The 13947-nt window shown below is 40.2% G+C and overlaps 1 protein-coding gene across 11 annotated transcripts in view; it reads left to right on the top strand.

Annotated features, from left to right (window-relative positions):
- Positions 1 to 13947, top strand: part of FUBP1 (far upstream element binding protein 1) — a 34181-nt gene that overhangs the window by 11363 nt on the left and 8871 nt on the right. For all 11 annotated transcript variants that reach the window (XR_016442771.1, XR_016442774.1, XR_016442772.1 and 8 more), the window contains 8 exons: positions 564 to 666; positions 759 to 859; positions 2149 to 2290; positions 3913 to 4073; positions 5567 to 5721; positions 5812 to 5891; positions 9097 to 9225; positions 12766 to 12840. Coding sequence is in view for 7 of the 11 variants with exons in the window: in XM_090050412.1 (XP_089906538.1) it covers positions 564 to 666; positions 759 to 859; positions 2149 to 2290; positions 3913 to 4073; positions 5567 to 5721; positions 5812 to 5891; positions 9097 to 9225; positions 12766 to 12840 (946 nt within the window). In the remaining 4 variants the exon portion in view is untranslated. The remainder of the gene's footprint in view (positions 1 to 563; positions 667 to 758; positions 860 to 2148; positions 2291 to 3912; positions 4074 to 5566; positions 5722 to 5811; positions 5892 to 9096; positions 9226 to 12765; positions 12841 to 13947) is intronic.

Here is a 13947-nt window from a genome sequence, read left to right as displayed (position 1 = left end):
AGTATGACTTGTTCACCACTGAAATGCTGCCACCTCTTAGATGCGGTATTTCAGCAGCCATTTTGGGTTAATAACTGGGGTTTATAGTGTTTATTGCTGGTTGGGTGGGGTTTTTATATTTTCAGGAAGGTGCAGATAATTTTTCCAGTTAATGTAGAGTGAAGGGTGTAGTTTTAAAATTTGGGAATTGCTTGGCGCACATACAAGTGTGTGGTAAATGATGGTAAATTATGGAAGGGGCCTATGTACAGATGTCATTTTGATGTGACTATTGTAGACCTTTAACAACTTGCTTGGGCATTAGGAGGAGACACTTTCTTCAAGTTAAGTTTCTGCCATCATCACAACCTCTGGTGTCTAGAAACTTTTTAGTTTTTCACACTCTTGCGGTTACTGGCTAGATTTGTAACTCCTTTAGACCACAAATGTGACAGAATAACAGACTGAAGTAATGAGGTCAATGGCCATAGTTTAGTCTTTTGTTACACAAAAGATGTTCTAGATTTTCATAAAAATACTTATATCATCAGCATCTTGAAATAGCTTAGTATATTCTCTTTCAGGTTCCAATACCACGATTTGCTGTAGGTATAGTAATTGGAAGAAATGGAGAGATGATCAAAAAAATACAGAATGATGCTGGTGTTAGGATCCAGTTCAAACCAGGCAAGTAATGTGCATGTAAAGGGTAGATCAGCAGCTTTGTTTATCAGTAGAATATGGCTTAAGCTTATCAAAATATAATGATCTTATTCCAGATGATGGAACAACTCCAGATAGAATAGCCCAAATCACAGGACCTCCAGACAGGTGCCAGCATGCTGCAGAAATTATAACAGATCTCCTTCGTAGTGTCCAGGTAAAGTACTTGTCAGTGTTTGATTCTAGCTGTTTTAGTGCAGTGTTTAATCTTGCCGTGATTACTTCATCATAACCTTTAATCAAGCTTGATTCGGATTCCCACCATTGAATCTGATGTCATCAAGCAGTCCTCACATTGTGTTGTCTTGTAGAGCTGCTTTATACTTTTTATTTTTCCAGTAAAAATAAATGGTTTTGATCCAGAGCACCTCTAGTGCTTTGGCTTTTAACTGCTACATTTTTAATATACAAGAAATGTGATCTTGTACTAATTTTTCTGAGATACTGTACTTAGCACAGCTTTTTTCCTTTATGTGTGTACACATGCTTTTTCTCTCACCTTTTTTTGAATCGTGCTCTTACTTAGATGCTACTGTTTCACACTAGGGGTGTGTAAAATGGGCCCTATTGGATTTGGATTCGGCCTAAATCGGGGTCAGTGATTTAAGTCATTGATTCAGATCACCATCTCTGATTCAGTCTGGCAGAATCTGAAGATTCAGTGCTTATTCAGAGAATCAGCAATTCATGCGTAAACACAGCTTTAAATGTTTTTCCACATACGTTGAGGTACTGGCGCAGCTTGTGAATGCTGCGATGCTGGGGTGGATGGAGCATCCCGTGGGGGGGGGGGAGGGAGCTCCATGTGCTCGTCAGTGGACCAGAAGTAGTTCCGGTCCACTTCCGGGTCTGATGGGGGGGCCCCAGCACCTCCCTGGCTTGGTAATCAGCCACAGGGGGACCCTGGCTGCCCCCCAAACCTAGGAGGATGGGGCAGACCTGGAAGTGGACCAGACGTGCTTCTGGTCCGCTTCTGGGTCTGCTGCTGAGCACGCTGGTGAGCCCTCCGCACTTCTGTGGGATCCTTCATGCGCCCCAGCATTGCAGTGTTCACAAGCCACCTGCTACCTAGAGATACGTAGAAACATTTAAAGCTATGTCTGTCCGAATCTTTCCAAATTGATTTGGAGGATTCTAATTTGATTCGGAGAGATTAAAGGGTCTTCTGATTTGGAGATTCAGCCACTGAATTGGGCTGAATTTCCGCTGAATTGAATCGGGGACTGAAGCTTCTTAATATTCTGTTAACTATAGAAAATGCTATTTTGTATATGACAGTTAATTAAAGCTTTTTTTTTTACTTGTATTAATCTGATGCTCATTATTTTGTCATAGCCATTGTATTCTAGGAAGTTAGTTGCTAGCGCTGCACTGAATGGTGTAGTAACTTTTAGTAGTGTGTGCTAACATGTGCCTTTCCCTTCTGGCTTCCCTGTCTCCCCTTAGGCTGGTAATCCTGGAGGACCAGGACCAGGTGGTCGTGGAAGGGGTAGAGGCCAAGGCAACTGGAACATGGGGCCTCCTGGTGGATTACAGGAATTCAATTTTATTGTACCCACTGGAAAAACTGGATTAATCATTGGCAAAGGCAATGCATTTTATATATTAACTTGAAATCATTTCTTGTGTTGGTAACTGTATCATAGAGATTTTCAGAGAGATCTTAGTGAAAATTGCAGTAGTGTCTACTTTAGTTGGTGTGCTCTCATTTTGTCATTGTTGAATTATTTAACATTAATGTTCTTTTTCTTGTAGGAAATGATACTTGTTTCTAGTAACCAGAGAGGTCAATAATCTTGACACAGTTTCTAAACACGTTTAGCCTTAAGTGCATTTCCCTTAATTAATGGCTGTGAAATAATGTCATGTTGCTCATCTAGTGAATTCTTCCAGTTTGTGCAAATGTAACTTTTGTGTGCATTCAATATTGACTTGTTAATTTAGTCTTATCGTTCATCCTTAATTTTTTTTGCAAAAGTGGTTTCCACATTTTTCAGCAAAGTTGTAATGTAGTAAATAGTACTAAGATTTTGCTCTCTACAAAAAAGTTACACATTTCATTGAATATTATGGTTAAATTTAAGCTGCAGCATGCTGTCAAATGAAACCTTAAAAAAAAAATCCTTGTGTTTCTTCTGGACAGTACAAATTATTACTGTTAATTTCCAGACTTGGACTACTAGTCTGTGTTCTGAAGCTTTCATGTGTCTGAGAACTCTTTACTTAAATGGTTAAAATGACATCAGAGGCTACTACAATACTACAAATGAAAGAATCAAGAAATGAATATATATTCCTCTGTCCATTTCTGTCTACGTTGTGTACATGTTGGCCCTTGTAAATAGTTGACTTTAGTGACAGAGTTCCACTTGTCATTTTTATTTGTGTATTTTTCACAGCACTTGGATTTTGCTTTTCCATACATCTTGCCAGAAGTCCATCACTAACAGCTGAAAAGCTGAAAACAACAGACACATTCACAGCCTGTTTAATGCTTCAAAATACTGCTGAAGTTCAGGAAGAGCTTATTTTTAAAATTTTCTGACCTTTTATACAACTGATAACTAATCAAAATAACTTTTACAGAATCACCTTTAAAGTATCATGTTTTCTCTTAAGAAAATACTCAGTTGAGAATCTGTGTTCACTTTTAGGCAGTGTTTGCTCCTATATCACTCTTGATTTTTATGCAACCAATAACTAAACTTTTCTCCCTTACTCTTTTTCTGTTGAATACAAACAAAAACAATTACTGGTTTCTAATTTAACTTATAGATATTAATGTGCATGTATATACTTGCATATGGCTCTACATATCCATTGTTGTTCCTGTTTGATTTTTATGTTAGAGTTTAGTGAGTGTCATGCCTAGACATTACAAAAAAACAAGAAACACTTTTGAAGTTCTTCACTGATGTATTTTTCAAGTACAGATCCTTGCACTTTCTTCCTTCTATTTCATTCATTATATTTATTGGTCTCCACTACTAAGAACATGTCAGTTAGACTAAAAGCAAACATTTAAATATTTTTTAAAAATTATGTGCCAGTACAAAATTCTGTAAGAATAGGTAGCTAGCTCATCAACTCTTGTTCACTTAGGTCTGAACTTTTTTAAATTTTTGACCAACTTGCACCTTAGTTAAGGTGTTTTTGTTTTTTGAATTCAATGCAATGTCTTGCCATGAAAGTCGGATATTTTAATTACAGGAGGTGAAACTATCAAAAGCATAAGCCAGCAGTCTGGTGCTAGAATAGAACTTCAGAGAAATCCACCACCAAATGCAGATCCAAACATGAAAATGTTTACTATCCGTGGGACACCACAGCAGATTGATTATGCTCGACAACTTATAGAAGAAAAAATTGGAGTGAGTATTTTGAGAAGCATCTTAAATTGCTGTGTAAGGCTGTTGATACATCTTTATATTTATTTTAGCAAGGTGCAAGTGAGAAAATACAGGAAATTGAACTGAGCGGTTGAGTCTGTCCACTAGTTCTTTCCACTTGAGTTCCTTTTTTCAGATGTTAACTTGATTGACAGTCATTTAATTACTGTTAATCATTAGTGTCTGAATGTAAAGTCAGACGTAAGCATAATCAAAAGCCCTGATTTTCATTCTTGATGAGCTGAGTGATGAAGAACTGAATAGGAAAGAGATGGAATTACCCTCTTCTGGGTCAGGGTTGACATAAATTAAGTAGTTTTCACTGTAGCATCATGTACTATAATTGTTTTGTGCATAATGTGGAATTTGACAGCCTTGGAGACTAATTTTGGATAGTTTCAAAACTACTAGATTAATTAGATTAATCCAGTGTGTATATATAGTTATAATCTAGGCTTGATGCATTTTCTGTTAGGCTAAAAATGAAGTCAGCAAGAAATGAGACCATTTGTGGGTCTAAATAGGCAAACAATAAGCATGCTTTGATGAATGCCTTATTGTAGAAAATTATACCAAAACACCCCTTAGTTAAGATCAAAATATATGTAATTAATTTGAATGCATTGTTCGTTTGTGGGAATGTAAAGTGATTTTGTTCCCTCAAAACAAGTATTCTTTCAAAATTTTTTTCATCTAGAGTTAGTGGTAATTAGATTGTTGATGAATTATCATGGTTCACCGATCTAAAAACTTGGAAGTTTACTGTTATATGGTTAAGAAGAGAGTTTGTCTGAATGGGAATTGCAGTATTCTGGCCCTTGAGAACCAGAAGTACTAAGAAGACATTAGAGGAGGGAGGATCCATGAGAGAATCTAAAGATGTGGACATATATAATGATCAGATCATTCCCATATGTCACTAATTTTTTGAACTGGTTTACAATTGTGTGGGAAGTACTGTAGGTCTGACACTGGAATTTATTGATTTTTTTTTTTATATTAATTTATTGATTAAAAAGTTGCACCAAAAAGAGCGCGGTGAGCCAGTAGAGTTCTTGCTGTGTGCGCACCAGAGTGGCCAGTTGCTGGGCAGGGAGGGAGGTAAAGTGACACAATCTAGGCTTCCAGTTCTTGCCTTGATAATCAGCTAGACCCATATTGCAGAACATTTGAACTATCACATCAAACAGTTTTGCCAGGAACTTGCTCAAATGAATACTTAGTTTTCCAGGTACACATTTGAACAAGCAGCTTTAAACTGGTTTAACAGGCTTGTTTGCTTCAGGGTTAAACTACATGTAAACTGCTATGCCTATTACATGTGTTCATGCCTTAAGGAATCAATTTCTGAAGGAAAAGTCCAGACATCTGGACAAAAGTTTTTAGCTCATTGTTGGAATCCAGACTTGTGCTCTCAGTATGTGAAAACATGGGGGTCACTTTTTTTCTCCCTGCCTGCTTCTTCCCTGTTATAGGGTCCAGTAAATCCTTTGGGTCCACCTGTTCCTCATGGGCCCCATGGTGTTGTTCCTGGCCCGCATGGACCTCCTGGACCGCCGGGTCCCGGCACTCCTATGGGACCTTATAATCCTGCTCCTTATAATCCAGGACCCCCTGGTCCTGCACCCCAGTAAGCAGCATTTTAGTTCCATTTTTAAAGTGGGGGGAGTGGAGTCACCCTCAACTTGAATGTCATTGAGCATGGTACTTTGTCTTACAGTGGTCCACCAGCACCATATGCCCCACAAGGGTGGGGTAACGCCTATCCACACTGGCAGCCACCAAACCCACCAGATCCAGGTAAGAAATGCATTTTTTTATAAAATATTCTTGCTCAGACATGCATTTGATGTACATATGTGCTGCTTTAAAAGTGTGTTTTACGGGGGTTTTTTTGTATTATTTTTACTGCTAAATCTGAAAACCGCTTCTTGATCGTTACTTTGAGAAACTGCATATACATAAAATGCATAAAAATAACTTGTAAGTTACTGAAATTCAGTTAAAAGAGCAGAAGTGTTTCCTTGTTACATCTGTGATTTGCTTACATTCTTCTAAATGGAAAATCTCAAAATTTTACCTGCATTAGAGTGAGAGGTTCAAGTTTCTCTACTAAGCTTATCTTGTAAAATTGAGTAAGAAAAGCAGGCCACTACTTCAGAGAGCTGAAGTAGCATGTTTGAGGGTCTCCGACAAAGATTTTGTGATTTATATTGATTCCCAAAGCCCTTTCTAGTCTCACTGGCCATGATGTTTCACTTGGTGGTTTAACTGTATCTTATTTCTAAGTGATACTGATCCCAGCGAGGATAAAGCTTCTTTGAGTCAAAATCTTGGATTTCTCGCCATTTTTTTTCCTCCTTAAAGGATAGCAACACTTCAGAAATCCTGGTTTCTGTTAACTACTTCCATTATGTTAGCATTAAGACTGTTGTTGTTTGGTTCTTTTTTGGTAGGTAATTATCTTTCAAAATCTTTTCCGAAGTCCATCCCCCTTATTAAAAACCTTTACCTGAGCAACTTTAAGGGTAATTCAAGTGTCCAGTTGAGCAGGATGGTAGAAAACAGATCTATAGGGAGCCAAGGCTACAAACCAGTCAGAGGGGATCAGCAGGCACTGGGGAAGTCCCTGTTCCCCTGTGCACTACCAGGAGTGACCAAGAATAATGGTCACAAGCTGGCAGAGGGTAGATTTAGGCTAGATATTAGGAGGCGCTACTTCACTGTCAGGGCAGCTAGGATCTGGAACCAACTTCCAAGAGAAGCGGTGCTGGCTTCTACCCTGGGGGTCCTTAAGAGGAGGCTAGATGTATACCTTGCTGGGGTGGTTTTTGGCCCCAGTACTCTTTCCTGCCATGGCTGGGGGTTGGACTCAATGATCTGTTCAGGTCCCTTCCGCCCCTAGAAACTATGAAACTATAAGACATGGCAGAACCTGGGTAAAAATGTTCTGATTCTAACTGCTTACTGTTAGTATAAAAGATTTCAGCAGTGGTCTAAAGCTGGATAAAAGATTTCAGTCAAAGCTCTTGAGAGGAAATAAATTCTTTTCCCCACTCTGCACTCCCCTCAATTTTTTTTTCCAAAAATCAGGGGGGTCATACTTCTGTTGTACTACTAAACATCTGGAAATCATGTTTAGGTTTTGGCTGCAAACTAAAATATTTTGATGCAGGAATGTGTTGATGGCTCTTTAGGGGATTTTCAGTACTTCATTGCTGTTCATCTTGGTTTTGGCATGGCAGAAGTTCATGAAGCAAGAGAGATGGACTGGTCTTTGGAGATGTAGTCAGATCACTAACTTGGTTTATGAGACCAGGGCATAAAGCATCCAGTGAGTCAGTGTGACGCATCTATTTAGAATTTTCCGTTTTAAACAACCAGTACTTGAAGTCTTTCACCGTATATGGGTAAAAATCAATTTTCTGATCTCCAGGCCTCACACAATGGCTTTGTGCAGACTTTTAAAAAAGGTGTCTTTAAACTTGGCGTACTCCCATCCTGAGCCCAGAACATACCCAGAAGAGGCAGCACGTTAGTTGAACCCGGCTTGGCCAATGTCTGCATAAATCGGGCACTTTAGTGGTGCTGTTTTGGTGCTCTTATCTAATAGCTGATTAAAACAACTTTAGTTAAAAGTGCCAGATAGTCCTGTTGAAGTGTCTCATCTATACAGACATTGCAGAGTCAGGTCAGTGTAACGTGCTGTGGCTTCTGGTAAAGCATGGGGGTATTCTGGGTTGGCATTTTTTAACATCTGGAAGCAGCCAATAATTCTGACATTAGACACCTTTTTGTTTTTATTGTAAAGTGGTCAAGAATTGTTTTTTGTTCAATCATTATTTATATATCTTTTTCTCACTAGGAGTCTTCAGTAGTCTTCAAAATCTAGTTCTCTAGAATAGGTTTCTAAGGGTGTTCGGTTTTGTGTTTGTTTGTTTTTTAGGGTAGATCTTCCTTCCATAAAGGAACAAAGCAGTTCGGTCATCTTTTGGTAGCATATGCTTTGATAGACCTAGAGTTCAGTTAATTCCTTTTCTCTTGTACTCCACGCAGCATTGCAGTCAGCCTACATTCATCCCTGTAGTTTGCTTGTTTTCTTCCAGTAAAATTTTATGACCTAAATTACAGTGCAAAAGAACAGCTTAACTCTCATCATGGTGTCTTCTTAATTTACATCACTAATTAGACTATCTCTGAGACATCTAAATGGAATAGGACTTGACGTGTTCTGTCAGCTGTTTGCTTGCATCAGGAGGCATTCTTAACATGAAAATAAATGGTTTAGAAATATCAAAATGTTTTTCATTTGGAGAGATTTGACCAGATTTTTAAATATTGCAAGGTTTGTATGTATGGGGCTTCTAAACTTTTTTTGTGACGTAGTACCTTTTCATTACTTTGGAAAACATTTTGAGAGACTCAAAATTCAAGATGGCTTCTTTTCTAGTATTAGGTGTTTCTCATTATTTAAAAATGGAACTGGCCATTGAAATCCAAGTGTACCAGGGAGAGTTAGCGATGCATTTTTTGTGGTTTAGTACTTACTAAAATGAAGTTTAGTCAGGTCATGACTCAACTTACACTTAAAGGGTATAATTGAAACAATAGAGTTTAGTTTGATGCTAGCTTGAATCAAAGGATCAACTGCAGTTTTGTAACAGTTAAACTGAGAGAGTATCACAGCATTTTAGAATTGCAAAATACTCTGTTGGAGTTTATTCATCACACAACTGTGGTTGATTATGGAGTGATGGTGCAGCAGAAAACATGAATTGTCCCTGAACATTTAAGGTAAGTGAAACAACATGATGAAAAGCAAAGAGATGGAAAGGTAAAAGATAGTAAGATACATGTAGACGGTGTAACAATACATGCTCTACATATAAGCAACTAAAACTGTAAGCAAAGCTATGTGATATTTATAGCTATGTAATATTCTTCCAAAGTATTCTTCCAAAGTATACTATTTACATTGTAAGAGAGTGGACCTTTATTTTTTTAGGTAAGCCAGGAACAGACCCCAATTCTGCAGCATGGGCTGCTTATTATGCTCACTACTATCAGCAGCAAGCACAGCCACCACCTGCAGCTCCTCCTGCTGGACCAGCTCCAACTCAAACTAATGGACAAGGTAATTGGATCCATTTATTAAAAGGAGAAGCTGCTTGTCATTATTGAGAATGTAATGATCTATGAAGACTTCTGTCCTCATGGTGCATGTTGGGGTTTCCCATACAAGGGAAAATGGCACTTACCCTGTTGGGATTGGCACGTTCTTAATTTTGGTGCCAAACTTTAAACCTTAAAAAAAAAAAAAAAAAAAGTTAAAGTTCAGTTCAAGAGTTCTTGGGTCTTTGTTTTTTTTAAGAGTTTGAAATAAAAATTTCAATGGCATGTAAATGCACATTATATTAGATGTAAATAAATCTTGGATGCAAATAAGGCTCTGTACGTGTGTTCAGATGATCTGGGGGAATTTTCCCAGTTTTGCTGTTCTGGCAGAAAAACTTAACTGGAGATACCTAACAGACATTCAGATGTTGAGCCCTTAAAAAGTGTAGAGCTTACAGTGCTGATGCTGTGTAGCCTCTTGTGCACACACCTCCATGTGGTCTGCAGGCTCCTTTACTTTGCTTGGTTACAGATGTCAGCAATGCATAGTGAAGCCATGATTGGCTGATGCAGGCTATCTCCCTGCAGCATATTATGGGGGTTGTGAACAGGGTGTGTTTTTTTTTGCTCCATTTGACAGGAGTAGAAAAGTCCAACACAAATAACTAGAGGTAGGGGCTGTTCTGGGGCTTCTCTCTGGCTCCTGGGAGATGCCACACTTTAGAAGTGATTAAATCATTAATTGCCTCTTAAATAGTAACCTGGCCACAAATTAATTCAGTTTAATGGTGGAATAAAATGGAATAGCCACAAAGTTATTACAGAAAAGAAAATGTGTAATAACTTTGTAGCTAATCCCCATAATGGCATAAATTGAACATCTGACCAGCTGACTAGCACTCCCAGCCTGCGCAGCACAGTGGACCCTTGGAGGGTCCCATGGCTGGGAGACTCGGCTAATTGCAACTCCCACCTGTGGGACTGCCTGTTGCCCTTGGCTCTGATGCACTTTTCTGACAGGAAGGGAAGGGAAGGTGTATGGACATTCTCGAAGCTGAAACTCCTTGGAGTGATTTAACTCTCTGTTCCCAGGTTATTCTCTTGGAGTGGCTTTTTTTGCTTTGTGAGAAGAAATCGAAACTTCTATATACCTGTAAAGTAGTGACTTCCAGGAGAAACTGAATGTCTGTATGGGGCCTAAATTAAGTGACTTAAGACAGCCAAGAGTAACAGGCAGCCATTAAAACCATGTAAATAGTGCAAGACTGTGACTGTTAAAGGCACTGCTTAATCCACCTTAATTTTAAGGGCTATTTGGTCCAGATGCAGTATGGGCTCAGCTGTTTACACTTTATGGCCCCTTATAGAGCAATTACCTAGTTATTTGTAAGGCCTGTAGATTGAGTCAGTCAAACTAGCCAATAGACAGTTTCTCATCTGCTGTTAGAAGCTGACTAGAAGTCATCAAGTGCAAGTACTTTTTCTCTTTTCAGTTGTATCTGCTGCTGCAGACACATAGCTGATACTACTGCACAGTGGTTGCGAGGGGAGCTGTGTTGTTCAAACATCTTTTGCATATATCAGGCAAATAACTGTTTGCTAGGTGTGCTGTTGTAAATGGGTTGGACTAAGCAGATTCCTCTTGTTCTTGAAAGGTCGTCTTAGGGGGCTTGAGTTTTTTTTAAAAAGTTCTTTCTCTTAGTTTTACTTTCATAGATTTCACAGACATTAGGGCTGGAAGGGACCTCGGGAGATCGAGTCCAGCCCCCTGCCCAAAGGGCAGGAAGTCAGCTGGAGTCATAGGATCCCAGCAAGATGAGCATCCAGTTTACTCTTGAAGGTGTTCAGTGTAGGTGTTTGAACCACCTCCGATGGCAGGCTTTTCCAGACCTTGGGGGCTCGGACAGTAAAGAAATTTTTCCTTATGTCCAGCCTGAAACGGTCTTGCAGTAGTTTATAACCATTCAACCTTGTCATCCCTTGGGGCGCTCTGGTGAACAAATGTTCCCCCCAGATACTGGTGGTCACCCCTGATAAATTTGTAGGTGGCCATCAGATCACCCCTGAGCCTGCGCTTTTCCAGGCTAAAGAGCCCCATGACTCAGCCTGTAGTCGTAAGGTCTGTTTTCCTGACCTCTGATCATGCGCATGGCTCTTCTCTGGACTCTCTCAAGCTTCTCCACATCCTTTTTGAATTGTGGAGCCCAAAACTGGACGCAGCCCAAAACTGGACTCCAGCTGCTGCCTCACCAAGGCCTGGTACAATGGGAGAATGACGTCCCGGGATTTGCTTGAGAAGCATCTATGGATGCAAGCCAGTGTTTTGGTCACCTTACTGGCAGCAGCGTTGCATTGCAGGCTCATGTTCATCTTGTGGTCAGTGATGACCCCCCAAGTCTCTTTCTTCCATAGTGCCAGCCAGTGTAGCACTGCCGAGCCTATAAGGATGCTGCAAGTTTTTCCTCCCAAGGTAGAGAACTTTGCATTTTTTGGTGTTGAACACCATTAGATTCTCATCCACCCATTTACTGAGTCTGTCCAGGTCAGCCTGGATCACCTGCCTGTCTTCTGGTGTGGATGCTTTGGCCCAAAGTTTGGTGTCATTGGTGAACTTGGTCAGTCTGCTTCTGACTCCAATGTCCACGTCACTAATGAAGATGTTGAACAATATGGGTCCAAGGACAGAGCCTTGGGGGACCCCACTGGTCACAGGGCACCATAATGATCAACTTCCATCAATTACTACCTTCTGGGTCCGACCACGGAGCCAATTTCCCAGCCAGCAGTTCGTGGTAGACCCAAGGCCACATTTCATCAGTTTTGCCAAGAGGTGATCGTGGGATACCAGATCGAAGGGTTTTTTGAAGTCAAGATGTACGACATCAATCTCTTTTCCCTTGTCCAGGTCATAGGTCACCTGGTCGTAGAAGGAAATGGGGTTGGTCAAGCAAGACCTACCCACAACAAACCTGTGCTGGCTATCCCTCAGGATGTTGGTGTCAGCCAGTCTGTTGAGGATGGCCTCTTTAATAAACTCTTCTAAGATCTTCCCTGGGATAGAAGTCAGGCTGATGGGCCTATAGTTAGCCAGATCCACTTTCCGTCCTTTCTTGAAGATAGGCACCACATTGGCCTTCTTCTAGTCGTCGGGCACTACACTAGAGCACCAGGAGTTTTCAAAGATCCGTGCCAGGGGCTGGGCTATGATGCTTGCCAGCTCCTCAAGTACCCTGGGGGTGTAGTTTGTCAGGGCCAGCTGACTTGAAGGTATCCAGCCTGTCAAGGTGTTCCTTCACAAGGTCAGTATTTATGGAGGGCGGGGGATCACCCTTACCTGGACCTCCCTGGCCCGTAGTGGACACAGGTGTCCCATGCGACTGTACTTAGTGGTCTGTAACTGATTCATGAGATCTGTAAATATTTTTCTAAACTGCTTTTTAGCTGTTTTGTTAAAATTACCTGGCTATATTTTGGATATGTTAAGAAGGAAGTAAATTGGTGCAAATGGAGAAAAAACATAAAATGTATTAACGTTTTATTTTGACTTTCTTTAAATCAGGAGATCAGCCAAATCCAGCACCAGCAGGGCAAGTTGATTATACCAAGGCATGGGAAGAATACTACAAAAAAATGGGTATGTTAATACATTTTTGTTTGCCAAAATAGTTAAGGTGAAGAGAGGTTCATATTGGATTTGGAAGAGCTCTGCCAATAAAAATAAGAACTTGGTCTGATGTCAGTTAAGTGGCATAGGTTCCTTTATCATTAGACTTCCTGGCACGTGTTGGGAATTAAAATGTTTAATTAAAATATGCTTACAGCATCTCCTTTAATTCTATTAGTGAACAGACTTTTGCAGTATACCATATTTGAGGGTGGGGAGGAGTTGCTGTTTCTTGAATTCCTTAGTCCTAAATTGTCCTAGGAGGAATAGGTATAGAAGCATATGTATTTGAAAAAATATTTCCAAGAAAGCACATGAACTTTTTGGACACATTGTGGTACCACCATAGAGGGTGACCCTGCTTTCTAGATCTGTCTGTGTCTCAAATTTCACTGTACAAAATGCCCTATTCTCTAATTTTGGGGAACAGTAACAGGCTGCCTGCCTCGCTACCTGTCCCCCCCCCCCACCTCTGCACTTCCTGTTCATAGCCATAACATAGCCCCCCCTTCCTCCCATTTCTTCCTGCACTGTCTGTCCCCCCCACTGCCTGTTTCATTACTACCCTCCTCATCAATTCTTTCCTCCCAGCACCTGCATTTATTTGGGGTGGGGGGTTGAAAGGGTTGTGTTCAGTGTATTTTACCTTTTGACATCTGCTCGTTGGTCCAGTTCACCTCCAAAGGCAAAAAGCCTAGATGCTTTCACATTTGTAAGCAGACGAATACATTTCTCATCAGACTCTGGAATATTTCTATACTTTGACTTCCCTAGAGAGGAAGATCTGGGCTCCTTTAAGAATTTTCCTAGGATTTCTTTCAATTATGTACTGCTGATGAAGATTCAGGAACCAAAGCCTTAACCTTTCTTTGGGCCAAGTCTAATTAAAGAACAAATCAGAAACAAGGGAACCAATCCTTAAATGCAGAAGAATTGCAATTTTAAAAAGAAGGCAAAACAAAGGCTGAAAATCCTAAAAAAGTAGATCAAATGAGAGAAATAGGAAGCATTTTACATCCTAGTAACTCTTGCAGTAGTGGAGCCTGACCTAGCTTTCCAGTTATGCACCAAGTACAT

This window comes from Crocodylus siamensis, chromosome 5 (assembly GCF_052110815.1).
Source record: "Crocodylus siamensis isolate JL-2025a chromosome 5, ASM5211081v1, whole genome shotgun sequence".
Taxonomy (NCBI): Eukaryota; Metazoa; Chordata; order Crocodylia; family Crocodylidae; genus Crocodylus; species Crocodylus siamensis.
The sequence above is the reverse complement of the archived record's forward strand: the minus strand, read 5'-3'. Positions and strand labels throughout refer to the sequence as shown.